At 39.2% G+C, this 18,080-nt stretch overlaps 2 protein-coding genes and 1 pseudogene across 2 annotated transcripts; 1 reads left to right on the top strand and 2 right to left on the bottom strand.

The window, feature by feature from the left end:
• Nucleotides 1-2,509: 2,509 nt before the first annotated feature.
• On the bottom strand, nt 2,510-10,297 carry LOC113098196 (WD40 repeat-containing protein SMU1-like; annotated as a pseudogene).
• Nucleotides 10,298-10,455: 158 nt separating this feature from the next.
• LOC113098229 (40S ribosomal protein S6) lies at nt 10,456-15,346 on the bottom strand. The gene is made up of 6 exons (XM_026263232.1): nt 15,214-15,346; nt 14,625-14,756; nt 13,320-13,530; nt 11,545-11,691; nt 10,799-10,956; nt 10,456-10,592 (listed from the first exon to the last, which is right to left on the bottom strand). Exons 1-6 carry the CDS (start codon nt 15,217-15,219, stop codon nt 10,497-10,499), a joined length of 750 nt encoding a protein of 249 aa, XP_026119017.1. The 5' UTR covers nt 15,220-15,346; the 3' UTR covers nt 10,456-10,496.
• Nucleotides 15,347-15,963: 617 nt separating this feature from the next.
• On the top strand, nt 15,964-18,064 carry LOC113098228 (uncharacterized). Its single transcript, XM_026263231.1, has 2 exons — nt 15,964-16,133; nt 16,521-18,064. The coding sequence occupies exons 1-2, from the start codon at nt 16,109-16,111 to the stop codon at nt 17,837-17,839; spliced, it is 1,344 nt and encodes a 447-aa protein (XP_026119016.1). The 5' UTR covers nt 15,964-16,108; the 3' UTR covers nt 17,840-18,064.
• The last annotated feature ends 16 nt before the right edge of the window (nt 18,065-18,080 follow it).

Raw genomic sequence — 18,080 nt, 5'->3', positions numbered from 1 at the left:
TATTTTGAAATTGGATGTAGTTAGTTTCAGATGTCGAAGAGGTCCTTCATCTCAGTGCATGATGCTAAGGTTCAACAGAAACAAGAATGTTTTTGAGCGCTTTAAATGGAAAACCAATGTCCTAGCATTCGTATAAAGGCAGAGACATATATGTGCATCTCAATAAATGAAAATGTTGTGGAAAAGTTCAATTTATTTCAGTAATTCAACTCAAATTGTGATTCAAATTCAGTGCACACAGACTGAAGTAGTTTAAGTATTTGGTTCTTTTAATTGTGAGGATTTTTTCTCACATTTAACAAAAACCCAGCTAATCAACTAAAAACACTTGCAAAGGTTTTCTGAGTCTTCAAAATTGCTTCAGTTTGGTTCACTATGCTACATAATCATGGGGAAGACTGCTGATCTGACAGTTGTCCAGAAGACAATCATTGACACCCTTCACAAGGAGCCACAAACATTCATGCCAAATAAGCTGGCTGTTCACAGAGTGCTGTATCCAAGCATGTTAAGAGAAAATTTAATGGAAGGAAAAAGTGTGGAAGAAAAATATGCACAACCAATCGAGAGAACCACAGCCTTATGAGGATTCTCAAGCAAAATTGTTTCAAGAATTTGAGTGAACTTCACAAGGAATGCACTGAGGCTGGGGTCAAGGCATCAAGAGCCTCCACACACAGACATGTCAAGGAATTTGGCTACAGTTGTCGTATTCCTCTTGTTAAGCCACTCCTGAACCACAGACAACATCAGAGGAGTCTTACCTGGGCTAAGGAGAAGAAGATTTTATTTCACGTTTTTGTGTTTCATTTGGAAACCAAGGTCCTAGAGTCTGGAGGAAGGGTGGAGAAGCGCATAGCCCAAGTTGATTGAAGTCCAGTGTTAAGTTCCCACAGTCTGTGATGATTTGGGGTGCAGTCATCTGCTGATGTTGGTCCATTGTGTTTTTTGAAAACCAAAGTCGCTGCACCCATTTACCAATACATTTCGGAGCTCTTAATGCTTCCTTCTGCTGACCAGCTTTTTGAAAATGCTGGTTTCATTTTCCAGCAGGATCTGGCACCTGCCCACACTGCCAAAAGCACCAAATGTTGGTTAAAAGACCATGGTGTTGGTGTGCTTGACTGTCCAGCAAACTCACCAGACCTGAACCCCACAGAGAATCTATGGGCTATTGTCAAGAGGAAAATAAGAAACAAGAGACCAAAAAATGCAGATGAGCTGAAGGCCACTGTCAAAGAAACCACCTCAGCAGTGCCACAAACTGATCACCTCCATGCCACACCGAATTGAGGCAGCAATTAATGCAAAAGGAGCCCCTACCAACTATTGAGTACATGTACAGCAAATGAACATACTTTCCAGAATGCCAACAATTCACTTAACTATTTATTTTTTACTTATGAAGTTTTTTTATTTGTTGAGATGAATTGGAGGGTCTTTGTTGAAAGTGAGCCAAAATCATCACAATTAAAAGAACCAAAGACTTAAACTACTTCAGTCTGTGTGCATTGAATTTAATAAACGAGTTTCAGAAACCACCTAAGGGAAGGTCATCTGCATGCTTGTCCTCCTCATCGGGGTCTTGACCTGATTGCAGTTCGTCATCGTAACTGACTTGAGTGGGCAAATGCTCACATTCGATGGCATCTGGCAGTTTGGAGATGGTGATCTCTTCATGGTTGAATCTTGGTTTTTACTGTACAGGACAGATGCCAGACAGGGTATATGGTGTCATGTTGGGTGAGTGGTGTGCTGATGTCAACTTTGTGGATTGAGTTGCCCATGGTGGGGGTGGGTTTATGGTATGGGCATATGTATGTTTTGGACAACGAACATCGGTGCATTTTATTGATGTCATTTTGAATGCACAGAGATACCGTGACAAGATCCTGAGGCCCATTGTTGTGCCATTCATCCACGACCATCACCTCATATTGCAGCATGATAATGCATGGCCCCATGTTGCAAGGATCTGCGCACAATTCCTGGAAGCTGAAAACATCCCAGTTCTTGCATGGCAGCCATACTCACCAGATATTTCACCCATTAAGCATGTTTGGGATGCTCTGGATCGGCGTATACGACAGCGTGTTCCGGTTCCTGTCAATATCCAGCAACTTCACACAGCCATTGAAGAGGAGTGGACCAACATTCCACAGTCCACAATCAACAACCTGATCAAATCTATGTGAAGGAGATGTATTGGACTGTGTGAGGCAAATGGTGGTCAAACCAGATACTGACAGGTTTTCGGACCCCCAGTACAGTAAAACTGCACATTTTAGAGTGGCCTTTTATTGTGGCCCAGCCTAAAGCACACCTGTGCAATAATCATGCTGTCTGATCAGCATTTTGATATGCCACACCTGTGAAGTGGATGGATTATCTCAGCAAAGGAGAAGTGCTCACTAACACAGATTTAGACAGATTTGTGAACAATATTTGTGAGAAAGAGGCCTTTTGTGTACATAGGAAAAGTCTTAGATCTTTGAGTTCAGCTCATGAAAAATGGGTTCAAAAACAAAAGTGTTGTGTTTATAATTATATGCAGTTTTTTAAAGCACAGTTCATTTTTATATCCAGTTCAGTTTTGATATATCTCCAACTAGTCCTAATTAGAGTTACAGCCAATGTTCTGAATATAAATACCAATTGTTCTGGAAGCTGTTCTGAAGACAGCTTTAGCTGCAAACCTATCAATCTTCACCCGACTAAAACAAATCTCGTGGATATGCAGCATGTGCTGTGAGGGCGGACCGTACTGTGGGGGTTCTCTCTAGCTTGCCAGTGATAGTGCTGAAGCAGTATAGAATATAGTCTTCTCCCACACAATAAATCCACTCTCCACGTGGAGACAATGTGCAGAAAACAAAGTCCGCCCCCTCTCGTGCCTGAACATCACCTGGGAAGGAACAGAGAGGGGGCAAGAGATTGAGAGCGAAAAGTGCAACGGAAATGGATAAGGCATGCTTCAGAGTACCAAAAAGCATGCGAGAGTGAGTCATTAAGTACATCAAGAAAAGAGTGGGAGAGACGGCTGAACAGGGTACACCTTATACACCATCAAACGGTTTGAATAATAATTGCGTAGCTATTTATAGCAAACCTCACAAACTGCATTTGCTGCTTTTTTTTTTTTTTTACTTCTGCTGCACAATCCAGACTTAAATCAAGGTTTCTGATTCATAAATGGTGTTAATATGTGCCATTTGAAAGCCAGTTACTGTAGTGTTCACTCTAGTGTATGCATTTTAGAATAATCCTGAGGAGTATACAGAGTATCTTGCTGGTTCATTTTTGTTCTCACCTGGCCATGAATGTTTGTAACAACAAACGTGTTTGTCCTATTGCACACTACAAAGTGCTCTGTAGTCTTTGGGACAAGCACAACGTTGTTAACAGTGATGTCTGTACCCTCAGGACTGTCAGGGGTTTTTATTGTGTGGGTGCAATCCATTGTCTTCATGCTCCAGACCTAAAAAAAAAAAAACACACACACAGTGAAGCACAAATATAAACCACAAAAATAAAAATACATAGGCTATTATATGTGGTTCACCACAGTACGAACACTTACCTTTACTATGCCATCTGCTGATGCACTGATGATACGCTGGCCATCGTGTGAGAAGGTGACGTCATTCATATGAGCTGTATGGCCTCTAAACTCCTTTAGCATCTTTCCTGATTTCAAACAATGAAGCCTAATCAAAGAAATCCAAGAGTTAGAAATGTAACCACAATTCACAAATTCAAAAGAATTATTTTGAAAGATATTTTCCATCACATGCCCAGAGTGAAAGAGAGAGAGGGAGAAACTTTCACTCAGGGCATGGGATGGAATATTCCTGACGACTCTGAACACCTAGACCTTGATTCATTTCAGTTTTGTCCAACTCATCTCGCTCTGTCCACAAAAGAAAACAAAACAAAGATACAGCATGTTCACTGAAATAGTTCTATACTGTCATTTGTTTTGTGCACTTATCAAATCCCTTAAAGGGGGGGTGAAATGCTATTTCATGCATACTGAGTTTTTTTACACTGTTAAAGAGTTGGATTCCCATGCTAAACATGGACAAAGTTTCAAAAATTAAGTTGTACGTTTGAAGGAGTATTTCTGTTCCAAAAATACTCCTTCCGGTTTGTCACAAGTTTCGGAAAGTTTTTTTTGAGTATGGCTCTGTGTGACGTTAGATGGAGCGGAATGTCCTAATATGGGTCCTAGGGCACGTCTGCCGGAAGAGCGCGCACTCCCGTAGAGCAGAGCACTGAGAGGCTGTGCACAGCCTGATCAGAGCGATTCACTGATCAGAACGAGGGTGTCGCGAAAAGTCACAAAAGAAGTGTATTTTTGGTTGCCAGGGCAAGACAACCCTGCACAGATTACCAAAAAAAAACAGCATTAAGGGACCAGTGGATGGAGTTTATTTTTACAGAGCATCAACTGAGTTGTGCAAGTGTTTTTGTTTGATATTAGACCACTGTAAATATACATGTTTTTAATCATTTTGTTTAAATAATATTCTATACATTTTTATGGACATCTGAGCAACCCTTTGCAATCCCCTGGGGTTCCCTGGATCCCAAATTGAAAAGCCCTGACAATGCCAGCCTGCCTGGAGACACTCTAAACTGGCCAATTTTTTTTTAAAGTTTATATTAATCCAAACGTGTGGTGTTAAAGCAGGCAAGGTAGAGCACAGAGAGTGGAAGATACAGATGAAAGCCTCAGGTAACAAAAGCAATTAAATTTGCATATGTTGAGCCCTGTGTAGCATAGGATATTCAGATAAGATGCCTTATAATGCAGAGAGGAATAGCATCCATCAATGATTACTTCTATTCTATCCTATATTAAAACAATTGGACCACCTTTTCCCAACAGTAAGAATAATCATTTATAATGCACTGTTGTGTTTACAACACCTTTTATGAGGTGACTGAGCTGAGTAGGGAAGCGCTCTTCTTCCATGTCCCTCAATGCACCTTTTCCCCCGGAAACAGTTCCAAAGACAGACCTGGAGGTAAGAGGCCCTGGTGCTGCTGCCACTTCAGTGACTTCAAAGACAAAGTGTGGGAAACAGAAAGTTGAAAAAGAAAAAAACAGGTAATACTGCTCTGTTAATAGATTTTTTTTCTTTTACTCACCAGCATTGCTAATGAGGCAAATTGCCTTAGAGCTTTGGTTTCCTGTAACCTGTATAAAGCCCCCTCACATATACGGCCCCTACAAAAACAAAGGGTATGTGATACATGCAGTACAATAGATACATAGAATCCAAAAGGATAGGCCAAAAGAAAAGCTGGCAAACCTGGCCCAGAAGAGCCATGAGATGAGAAGGTGGCACCAAACAGACTTCTCCTGCAAGAGCTTGAGCGATAGCCAGCCTGCGTTTCTCTTTACTGCTGCCCAATGGATATGCCTGTAGGCCAGTGGCAAGACAAATAAAAGGGTAAATCATTTTTACATAAAAATAATATCTTATATTTAATTTGTAAATGTAAATGTATATATTGCTTGTAAATGTTACCACACTTTGAGTGAAGTTAACCTGTGGCAAATTCAATAAATGGGTATGATTTGGAAAGGCACATGTCTTAGTAAAAGCTCTAACCATTGAAAACGCACTTTAGAGCAAAGACCAAGCCCTGAGGTAATAAATAAATACTGCCTTTAGAGCTCAGAGACAGGAATGCATCAAACCACATATACAGTATTGTTCAAAATAATAGCAGTACAATGTGACTAACCAGAATAATCAAGGTTTTTCGTATATTTTTTTATTGCTACGTGGCAAACAAGTTACCAGTAGGTTCAGTAGATTCTCAGAAAACAAATGAGACCCAGCATTCATGATATGCACGCTCTTAAGGCTGTGCAATTGGGCAATTAGTTGAATTAGTTGAAAGGGGTGTGTTCAAAAAAATAGCAGTGTGGCATTCAATCACTGAGGTCATCAATTTTGTGAAGAAACAGGTGTGAATCAGGTGGCCCCTATTTAAGGATGAAGCCAACACTTGTTGAACATGCATTTGAAAGCTGAGGAAAATGGGTCGTTCAAGACATTGTTCAGAAGAACAGCGTACTTTGATTAAAAAGTTGATTAGAGAGGGGAAAACCTATAAAGAGGTGCAAAAAATGATAGGCTGTTCAGCTAAAATGATCTCCAATGCCTTAAAATGGAGAGCAAAACCAGAGAGACGTGGAAGAAAACGGAAGACAACCATCAAAATGGATAGAAGAATAACCAGAATGGCAAAGGCTCAGCCAATGATCACCTCCAGGATGATCAAAGACAGTCTGGAGTTACCTGTAAGTACTGTGACAGTTAGAAGACGTCTGTGTGAAGCTAATCTATTTTCAAGAATCCCCCGCAAAGTCCCTCTGTTAAAAAAAAGGCATGTGCAGAAGAGGTTACAATTTGCCAAAGAACACATCAACTGGCCTAAAGAGAAATGGAGGAACATTTTGTGGACTGATGAGAGTAAAATTGTTCTTTTTGGGTCCAAGGGCCACAGGCAGTTTGTGAGACGACCCCCAAACTCTGAATTCAAGCCACAGTACACAGTGAAGACAGTGAAGCATGGAGGTGCAAGCATCATGATATGGGCATGTTTCTCCTACTATGGTGTTGGGCCTATTTATCGCATACCAGGGATCATGGATCAGTTTGCATATGTTAAAATACTTGAAGAGGTCATGTTGCCCTATGCTGAAGAGGACATGCCCTTGAAATGGTTGTTTCAACAAGACAATGACCCAAAACACACTAGTAAACGGGCAAAGTCTTGGTTCCAAACCAACAAAATTAATGTTATGGAGTGGCCAGCCCAATCTCCAGACCTTAATCCAATTGAGAACTTGTGGGGTGATATCAAAAATGCTGTTTCTGAAGCAAAACCAAGAAATGTGAATGAATTGTGGAATGTTGTTAAAGAATCATGGAGTGGAATAACAGCTGAGAGGTGCCACAAGTTGGTTGACTCCATGCCACACAGATGTCAAGCAGTTTTAAAAAACTGTGGTCATACAACTAAATATTAGTTTAGTGATTCACAGGATTGCTAAATCCCAGAAAAAAAAAATGTTTGTACAAAATAGTTTTGAGTTTGTACAGTCAAAGGTAGACACTGCTATTTTTTTGAACACACCCCTTTCAACTAATTGCCCAATTGCACAGCCTTAAGAGCGTGCATATCATGAATGCTGGGTCTTGTTTGTTTTCTGACAATCTACTGAACCTACTGGTAACTTGTTTGCCACGTAGCAATACAAAATATACTAAAAACCTTGATTATTCTGGTTAGTCACATTGTACTGCTATTATTTTGAACAATACTGTATGGGGAAATGTTCAGAAAATATTCTGCTGCATTGAAGGTTCATAGAAGCATGTAGCCTCTATTATCCATAATGGAAGATGTTTGAAACAACCAGGACTGCTCATCACCTGCAGAGTACCATCCCAAAAGTAAAGTGTGCTTGTAGCAGCCTCATGCTCTGAGACTGTTTTTCAGTGGCATGGACTGAGGGACACATCAGAGTATATGAGAAGCTCAATGAACCAAAACATTCAAAGATCCCTACTAAAAAAAACAGTCCAAAGCGTTCAGAACCTCAGACTGAGCAGAAGGTTTACCATCCATCAGGACAATGACAATAAGCACACAGCAGGAGTGGTTTATAGACATCTCTGTGAATGTCCTTGAGTGGCCCAGCAAAAGCCAATCATATATTTCTGGAGAAACCTGAAAATGTGTGTCTGCCCTCATCCAACCTGACAGAGCTTGAGGGATGAAGAGGCGAGGAGAAGAATAGCACATAATTGCCAAATGCTGACATGCAAAGCTTGTCACATCAAACACTTGAGACTGTAAAGATGCTTCAGCTAAGCAATGAGTTAAGGGGTTTGGATATGATGCAATGTACTTCAGTTTACAACAAAGTTGTGACAGTTCTGTTTTTGCTTTCCATTATGGTGTATGTAGATTTGATGTGGGGAAAAAAAGTAATAACTTAAAATCTCAAAGGGTAATTCAAGTAAATATTTTACATTTGGGGTAGGCTACAGCTGACCAAAAGGTGTGGCAAACCCTGCACTAGAGGGTAAATCACCAATATGTATTTCCCAGCCATTTATACATCTTAAACTCTCATTAATTCAGTTACTGAATTATACGATTTAAAACACCTACTTCTTCTGACTCAAAAAATGGTTTTATGAGAAGGCTATCCAGGTGTGAGTATACTGAGCGCTCAGGTTGAGTGTGCTCAGCATGATCATGGGATCAGTTTGCTTTAGTAAAGACTGAGCAGCTCCTAGCTCAACACCAGCACAATCTACACAGACAACCAGACTTCACTCAGTTCGTTAAGAAAGCAGTATGAACACAAATTGAATAGTATTATAGTCTGCACAAAGACAAATTCTGCACTTAAGATATGCATGACAGTATTTAATTGTAATGACACTTTTATGACAAACTTTACCTGTTCGTTAAGGTCAATGAGCAGCTTGTCAGGAAGTTTCAGATACTGGATTGCTAGCAGCACTATATCCCATTGCCAGTTGTTGATATCGGAGATGAAGCTTTCGATGCTGTCGACTGTGTGGAGAGAGACTGCTGTCTCCTCTTGAAGCATCGCCAGAGTGCGATGAAAATGATTTTCATTCAGGTATTGCATGATCAGACAAATCACGCTGCAAAAAGCCGTGAATAGCTACGAGATGTCACCTGAACTTCACAAAAACGTTATCTCTCTATTTCACTGCAGGGTTACATTACTTTTACAAGCTGCTTGGGTTGGCGACGAAAAGAGGCCGGTAGCTGTTTTAATTATTAAATTCTACTCGAAACTTTAGTTTAGCGCAGTGACTGATCAAATGTTTATTTTATTCCCGATCCAGTATGTGCTATTGAAAAATAATCATTCCAAACACAAACTTCGTTAGTTGTATCAGTCCTTGTATGTATGAATGTATGTATCAGTACATTTGAATTTTGCTTTCTTTTTCTAGATCTATAAGATCATTAAATGTAGTAAAGGTTAAAATTATATCCATTCCATTAGAGGTGACTAACGCTTTTTACTTACTCTGCGGATTCCACTTCAGGGTCCATAGTAATCGACGCCGCATTGTTTTGGTCCTCAGCCACGTGAACACCGTGTGGCCGTGACAGCCCAATCAATACACGTGCTATTGTATTTATTGCTCACATCTGAAACCACAGAAACCTCTCACAAATTGTTGCGGATTTTTGGGAGGGAGGGAGGGGGGTAATAACGCGTCTCGAGGAATTAATGGAATCTATTCAGAATACACAGGGCTCGCACCCCAGCATGGGTCTGATATGGCAAGCCGTATTAACATACTATCTGTTATGTTATTATTAATAACAGCCTACGTATTTTTCAGTCAATAAAACGTAAATCCATGACTTTTTCCACTTTAACTATTTATTAGAGCTACTAGTTATTCCAATTGTCTTATCTATTCAAGTAGATGTTACTACTTTTTGCTTTCTTTTCCAAAGAATTTAGGATTACTCACTTTTAGCTAATAGTTTTATTAAACACACCAGCAACACTTATCAAATACTGGATAACCATGCACTGAATTCAGTGGCTAAAATACCTACATGCTATTAATAAGGTTATGACTACTAGCATATACACACACACATACAGTGTGTGTGTGTGTGTGATTTTGAAAACTTATTTTTCTCTCCATAGGCGGAGGTGGACCCAACTCCAGAGTAAGGCTTTAAATTAACCTAATGTTAGTGTAATCTGTTGAAACACATCATTTAAACCTTTGAGGGACTTAAAGACCCTTAAAGTCTTTTTAGCAAGTACCAAATAATGGGTCATGAAATATTTTTACTACGACGGAAACTGTAGGCTAACTAATGTGATCACAATTTAATAAAAACATAAGGACCATTATTTAATTTCCACGGCTATTCTACCTGCGAATCATTTATATAGGTGAGCAAAGACAATTAACAGTATCAACAGAGCTTTTAGAAACTCTGAATCAGTTGTTTCCCCAGACACAACACAACCTGTGTGTACACATATATATGTGTGTGTGTATATATATATATATATATATATATATATATATATATATACACACACACACACACACACCCTTGTTAATCTTATTTCCCACTGATTTTAGGAATAAATTATGGTTAGGTATTGACTTAGTATACAGCATTACTTGTTAAATGGCCTTCCATTTAAACTTGCTGGTTAAAGACAGCTGACCAAACTACTAGACAGCTGACCAAAAGTCATCTTGATTGCCAAACCTCAGTGTCTTACCTCAAAGTTAGTGTTGCAAAATAAAATATAGAATGGCCAAAATAAACACTAACAAAATTCAACTTGTTACAAACGTACCACTTTACGGAGTAATGGAAAAACAATACACAATTAAGAACGTTCAACAAAATCATATTTTATTTGTGAGGCACATGTCTCACTTCTGGCTTGACTCGGACTTGGATGTGGAGGCTCTCAGAGAGGAGAGACGACGTCTCTTGGCAACCTTTTCTTGACGTTTCTCTTTGGCCTCCTATAAAAAAAAGCATAGAAAAAAGAACATTGATATTCAGCTTTTACAACACACTTTTCATTTACACAACATGTGCTATTTCTCTAATGAGGAATCAATTGATGCATTTCTTTTTCAGTAGTCAACAAAAAACTATTCATTCATATAGCCAGGTTAAATTGTAGGAAGACACCCTCATTTGGAATCATCACTAAACAGCCTCGTACCTTCATCCTCTTGGCCAGCAGTTTGGTGTATTCTGCGGCCTCCTCCTTGTTCTTCAGTGTGCGCTGCTTCTTGAGAGCAATACGTCTGCGCTTGTGCTGCAACACGCGAGGTGTAACCAGGCGCTGAATCTTAGGGGCCTTAGTTCTGGGCTTCTTACCTGTCAGAAAGAGCATGTTCAGTCTCTGGATACATTTAAAATAGAATACAAGCTGAGAAGCCACTTGTGACAGTACAAATGGCAAAAAATAAGCAATTGTTGCATTTATGTATAACAAACCTAAAAAGCCTGTATTTCCAAATGAAACATCACTCTAGAAAGTTTCCCTTCAGCTTTTATTATTTAGAATTAGAAAGCAGGATCACCAAAAGTTAACTCCAATCAATTTGGACAACTTTTAATGAATGTAAACCCAAAAGGACACTTGCATAAAGACTATATCCTAGTTCTGTTAATGCACTGCAGAAAGTCTGACAGACAAATTCAGTACGACCAGCCACTAATAACATGAATGGGGTTATCTGGTTAGCAGTGCTGCTGTTGCTGTTGGCACTACATTATCCCCTGCTTTAAGCAGCTGATCAGCCAAATAGGGCTTGTAGTTGTGCCTCAAAAATAATGCATACCTTCATTCTTTTTTTTCTTTTTTTTTTAATAACAAAATATATATCTCTTTAAGCAACCATAATAAATCTATTGACTAAATATACAAAAAAAACCGGGTTCAGTCTCATGATGAAATATTACCTTCTTTAGTGAGAGGTCTCCTGACCACATACTGCCTGACATCATCCTCTTTGGACAGGTTGAAGAGCTTACGGATCCTGCTAGCTCTTTTGGGTCCCAGGCGGCGGGGGACAGTGCTATCAGTCAGCCCAGGAATGTCCTTCTCACCTGAAGGAAAGGGGGAAAATCTATCAAACAGATGATGTGGAACAGGCCACTTGTGGTGTAGACTGTAAAGAAACCAGTTTCTAGGGACAGAATCATCTAGCATAAAGCTTTGTCTCACTTGTGCACAGAGTAATTACACTTCATTTGAAAACATGGCAGAAAGCTAGGTTTTAAAAGAGTGCTAAGGGAATTATAGATGAATGAGTTAATTATATAAATGTAACTAAAGTTTCTGTCTTCAGAAAAGATTTAATGGCATTTTGTTTTCATGTTCGCTCCATGTAATTAAGTGTTTATTAAATCACAATGCTGCTTTGTCCATGGAGGTTATGGGAAACAGCATTAACTGCTGTTCCAAAACTGCCACCTAGTGTCAGAGAGTGGATTTACAGAGCGTAACATTCAAATTCAGACGGTTTTTGTCTGGTAAAAAAAAAAAGAAAAAAGGGGGCACTATTTGCATGCCCTGCCAACCGGTTGACGAAAAACGAGCTTCTATGTCTTAATTGATTAATCATTATTAAACCGTTTAATTGACATAACCCTTTAAAGGCTGAAATGAAAGCTCTACCATTTTATGAAACCTTTTCACAGTTTTTTGAACATCTCAGATGTTATTAGATAAACCGTTGTTAGAATTTATTAGTAATCTATTAAGCGTTTATAAAAACAAAAACAATTTTATCAGTTGGTTTGATTTTAAATATAAAAAAGTGAGAATACTGATAACCGTAACCATTTTGGTCACTATAATCCGAATTAAGAGATTTTCATACGGTTACATCTCTACCGGTTTCATGATTTCTATGTAGTCCCTGCTCCCATTCACAAACAATATGCAAAGCAATAATTTTGGCAGAGCAATGCAGTACAACCAGCCACTAAGAACATGATCAGGTCGTTATCCGTTAGCAGCTCCACTGTTGCTGTAGGCACCACACTGTCCCCCCTTTGAGGTACCATTCAACCAGAAAGGGTCTGCTGGTGTGCCATCTATGAATCATAAGTCCACCATTTGCACTTTTAATGAAATAGTTCTTAAACGCGCTGTACGTAGGATTGATACAAAGTGGTTGAACTAGGTTATTGCAGTATAAACTTAAAATATTGGAGCATTTGTTTTTAAACCCGGTCACCCCTTATCAGAATTTACCCACACAGAGGTTGCCAGATTGACAATACTAATGACGATTCGGGTTCACAAACCAAAACAAAAGACCCACTTTCCAGTCCGGAACACTCATATTCAAAGGAGAATAACTGACTGTAGTATTGTTTTTCAGAAAACAAGCATGTTAATTTAAGCTTGTTTCTTAAATATCTGCAAACATATTATGGTATTTGTATGTACTTTTTAAAAATTGTATTACTTCAGTAGAGTCAAAAACATTTAAAATGACAATTCTGCCATTACTCATCCCAGGTTTGGATCCCACTGACTTCCATTATATTTTTTCACCATACATAAGTGTCAATGGGATCGAAACTGTTTGGTAACCACCATCTTGCTAAACATCTTCTATTGTGTTCTGTTGAAGTCAGTCAGTCATAGAGACTTGTAAATGAGGGCGAGTAAAGTACTTTCATTTTTACACTATAGAACTTCAAGTAGCTCAGAGTATACTCACCCTTTCTGATAATGACCAAGTTGAGAACGCTGAGGTTGGCATCAACGATGCAGCCGCGGACAGACTTGCGTTTACGCTCACCAGTACGGCGAGGGCGGTAACAGGAGTGACCCTTGCTGAGGAGGAGACGCACACGTCCTTGGGTCAGCACACCCTGCTTCATGGGGAAGCCTTGTTTGTCATTGCCTCCACTGATGCGGACAACATATCCCTACAACAAACACAGTTATGCCAATGTTCAGGTCAGTTTTAAGATTTTCAAGTTACAAGAGCAGCACTGTAAACACTGCCATTGTCAAGTCCACTTAAATCTGGAATACACTACAAGACTTTTGTCCCAAATTGCACTCTGGAGAAGATGAAGCTAGTTGCCAAAAGTCAGAACAAGTTGCAGATTCTGGGAATTCGGAGTTCACCAATTTCACAGGAAATCACACAGGGAGCACAGAGCTTCAGATTATCATTCCATTTAGTCAGAGGACATCAAAAACGTTTGATATTTTGAGATGATTTTAAGGCTGGACACTACACGACTTCTGCCAGAGTTGGAGTGTGGGGGCAGTTTGCAGATTTTGAACAGTCAGTCAGATTTGGAGTCAACAGATTTATAAAAAAAAATAAAAATAAAAAAGAGCATGATATAAAACTTAAAATTTGACCAATAGCCTGAACAATGCACTGAAGAACATTTGACAGAGCGATGCAATACAACCAGCCACTAATAATATGAACAGGTTGTTATCCGGATAGCAGCTCCACTGTTGCTTTTGGCACCACTGTCCCTCCCTTTAAGCTACTGATCAGCCAAAAAGGACTTGCTAAAGTGCCACAAAAATAAAGTGATTTCAATACACTGGACGACTTTAAGAGGTTTCATGTTTTGAATCAATCTTATTGATGGAATGCACTACACAACAAACTTGTGTCATTGAATCATTGCTAGTTTAGAATTTCAAGCATGTCTTCAGATTTTGACAATAAACTGCATAGCGTATTAACAGATTTTAGTTTCAAGTCTATGATTTCATCCAGTTAGAGCATAGCAAGCATGTTTGATATTTGAGCCGATTTTGGAATGCACAGTTCTCATCTGGCATGTTAATTTGATGCATTTGGAATGACTTGAAAGTGTGAGAGCCATCGTTTAGATTAGCCTTGTTTTCTAATATAATCGGTCTTAACCTGAAGCACTGGTCAAAAGGGAATCTAAACAATCAAGACTTAATCAAGTGTTAAGCCTTTCTGCTTTACATGAAACATTAAAGTGTTGGATATATACACACGATTAAGGCAGCTATTACTTACCTTCCACTCATCGCCCAGAGAGTCTGCAGCCACTTCTGTGGCCATGCGCTTCTCATAGAAGATCCTCAGTTTGCGCTCATCATCGACTTCTATCAGCTTTTGGCAGCCAGTGGCGGGGAACGAGATATTGAGCTAGGTGGAATAGTAAAAGAGATAGATAATTAAGCTGCATGCTGCAGTTTGATATAAAAAACTGGCCTCTTCATCTGACACGTATCTGCTAGCTAACAGGCGCTAATGCTACAGCAGCGGATGACAGTTTGACACTCAACACAGATCTGCTAGAACGTTTCCCAAAGTAGTAACTCAAGCTAGGACAATGGCGACTTATTTCCCCCAGCTCGCATGAATTTTCTCTTTCACTAATGTGTTCACTGCATGTCTGTTGCGGGCGCCGCCATGTTGCCTCACTTCCACCGCTGTGCTGCTAACCTAACAAAATCAACATCCATCCCTCATGCTGTTTGGGCCTAACCCGGTTACCAAAAGCTTATCGGTTTGAATGGAGACTGTAAAACTGAACTCTTTCGGTATTTCCAGCACAATGTGAAATATAAACTTATAATTTGACGTTGTCCAGTCCTCCTACCTTCATTATGGAGGACTTTCTCGCCTGGAGTCCGCCACCGAAAAGAGACCGGATATCCCACTCGTAGTCTCACATAGACTTCCAGGTTATCGCGAGAATAGACGATAGGCATGACGTCACGGCTCTAGCGCAACGGAGAAAAAAACAGAGATAGATATGATAATAAATTATAGTAAGGCGGAGGTTAAAAGTATAATCAAAGAAGAAATGAGGAAGAAGTGGCAGGAAAAGTGGAATATGGAAACAAAAGCGAGAATGTACTACAATATGCAGAAGAAGGTAGGAGGAATGAGAGAAAATAATAGGAATAAAAAAGAAGAGGACATTATATCGAGAATGAGATTTGGACATACTGGTTTAAATAGTACGCTTAAAATAATAGGGAAACATGAAAGTGGGATGTGTGAGGTCTGTAATATTAGTGAAACCATAGAACATGTAATTATAATTTGTGATAGGTATAAGGAGGAAAGGTTGAGGCTGAAAGAAAGGTTAAGTAAAGAAAAAATTAGATTTGAAATGAATGAAATTTTACAACTGAATTCAGGGCATGTGGGGTATAGTGCAATATTTGATTATTTGAATAAAACAGGGCTCATTAGGAAGATATGAATTTAGTTGTCTTAAAATATTGGAGTTAATAATATGTGAAGGGTAAGGTATTAAAATTAATATTTTTATTAGATATTATATATTTATGAATTTTATTTTTTATTTTTTTGGATTTATATTTTTATGTATTTATGTATTTCTTTATTTAAAGAGTAGTGAGTGAAGGCTATTAGGATCCACACTCCATTTCAGAAGGTGGCGGTAATGCACACTTAAAAGTTGTTTGCCAACCGCCAATTTAAAAAAAGAAGAAGAAGAAGAAGAAAAAGCGCAACGGAGGCTGATGGTAAAACATCTTTTTCATTCAGGTAAGTTAAGAGTAAAAAATTCACTAAGGAAATGATTATGTGTTCTCATTTTGTTCTGTTTCCGAGAGGGATATACTTAGGTTCCTTTTCTGTCGACATTGCGGCACAGTGATCAAGCTAAATTAGACTAACGTTAGTTCAAATAGAGTGCGCTAAACCAATGCGATCAAAACAAAGCAATCAGCTGAGCCTCCCAGAATTTCTGAGGTGTAACTTAACTCATCCAGAACTAGAGAGCTTTTTTTGATCAAGGTGACTGAAGCTCGAGAAATTCTATTAACACTTGTATGTTTGCCAACTGAGTTAAGTTGGAACTGGAGTACATAGTATTCCCACTGTTGATTGCAATATTTTGTTTTCAATTTGGATTATTTTGTCTCCCCAAAGGTAAACCAGCATATGAGATGGACGAGTCTCATCCAGACTGGGCTCCAGCCCTGCACCTGGGTCACTCTGAAGACACAGCCACAGTTTCAGATCGGCATGCCCTAACACAGCAGAGACATAATTTGAGGGAATCTGAGGGAGGAGGCCACAATGAACAAAACATCATGAACGAAGATCAGAGAGACGGCGTACAAGGAGTTGCAGCAGAAGAAGAGGGATATATGGATCAAACAGAGGCAGCTGTGGAAGAAGAGGAATACAGGGAAACGACAGAAACAGACAAACCAGCAGATAAGAGACTAAGAGCAGAATGCCAGTTCTGTGCGCAAAGCAGTGCAGAAGTAACCCGCCTTTTGCAGGAAAATAGGGAGCTTAGGTCTGAGTTAAACAAACAGAAGATGGATGAAGAGTTTTTCAAAGATAATACAGAAAAAGTACAATATTATACGGGACTTCAATGTTTTGCCGTTTTGTTTTCAATGTTTACTACTGTTAAGCCCTTCCTGCCAGTTGCAAAGAAGCTGTCACAATTTCAAATGGTTTTACTGACACTCATTCGTCTAAGGCTTGATCTTCCAATCCAGCATCTTTCACACATTTTTAATGTGTCACCTAGCACCCTTTCTGCTACCTTTGCTGACACCATAGATGTGCTGTATGCACGCCTTACTCCCTTGTTGTACTGGCCTGAGCGACATTGTTTACAAGCCACAATGCCACATAAATTTTTGGAAACTTTTGGAAAGCGTGTACCGATTATTGTTGACTGTTTTGAAATACATACAGAGAGGCAAAATTCAATGGCGTGTGCACAATCCTTTTCCCACTACAAAGGTACACACACAATTAAATATTTGATAGGAATTACACCCCAAGGCCTAATTTCATTTGTTTCAAAGGGATGGGAGGGGCGAGCATCTGACAAGCACATAACTGAAAATTGTGGGCTTCTTAACAAACTGTTGCCTGGTGATGTAGTGTTAGCGGACAGAGGCTTTGATATTAAAGACAGTGTGGGAATGATGTGCGCGGAAGTTACAATTCCTCCATTCAATAAACGGAGATGTCAACTCGATATTAAGGATGAGGAAGACACACGTGCTATAGCACACATTAGGATACATATAGAAAGGATAATAGGTAGCTTGCGCAGTAAGTACACACTAATACATAACACAATACCAATTAGTTTGTTGCTTCCCAGTAAGGATGAAGAATTTACCCTGCTTGATAAGATAGTTAATGTTTGTTGTATTCTAGTTAACATGTGTCCAAGTGTTGTTGTAAGGCCAGATGAAACAGAAAAGTGTGCATGTTAAATGCTAAAAAGACCCCTGGAGAAATGTGTGTGTAAATTTGTGGTACCCTCCTGATATTGAAAATGTTTGTATTTGGTGTGTGTATGTGTATGTGCTTTCTTTAGGATGAACATGGTATGCTATTTGTACATTAAATACTTCAGATGAAAATGGATGACTATTTGAACATTAAAAAATGTTTAATACAAAAAAAAAAATCCTGCGAAGTGCAGTGTTTAGTTTCTTGTGTTGAACTACTTTG

Source organism: Carassius auratus, unplaced genomic scaffold (genome assembly GCF_003368295.1).
Source record: "Carassius auratus strain Wakin unplaced genomic scaffold, ASM336829v1 scaf_tig00216437, whole genome shotgun sequence".
In the NCBI taxonomy this organism is placed as follows: Eukaryota; Metazoa; Chordata; class Actinopteri; order Cypriniformes; family Cyprinidae; genus Carassius; species Carassius auratus.
The sequence above is the reverse complement of the archived record's forward strand: the minus strand, read 5'-3'. Positions and strand labels throughout refer to the sequence as shown.

Bases quoted from the DNA above. Each gene is read 5' to 3' on its own strand.
- LOC113098228 (XM_026263231.1), top strand. From the start codon at position 16,109: ATGGTAAAACATCTTTTTCATTCAG. The intron at 16,134-16,520 runs GTAAGTTAAGAG...GTCTCCCCAAAG, and splicing joins AAAACATCTTTTTCATTCAG to GTAAACCAGCATATGAGATG.
- LOC113098229 (XM_026263232.1), bottom strand. The intron at 11,692-13,319 runs GTGAGTATACTC...CCTTTCCTTCAG, and splicing joins CTTGGTCATTATCAGAAAGG to GTGAGAAGGACATTCCTGGG. The intron at 10,593-10,798 runs GTACGAGGCTGT...TTTTTTTTATAG, and splicing joins TGCTGGCCAAGAGGATGAAG to GAGGCCAAAGAGAAACGTCA.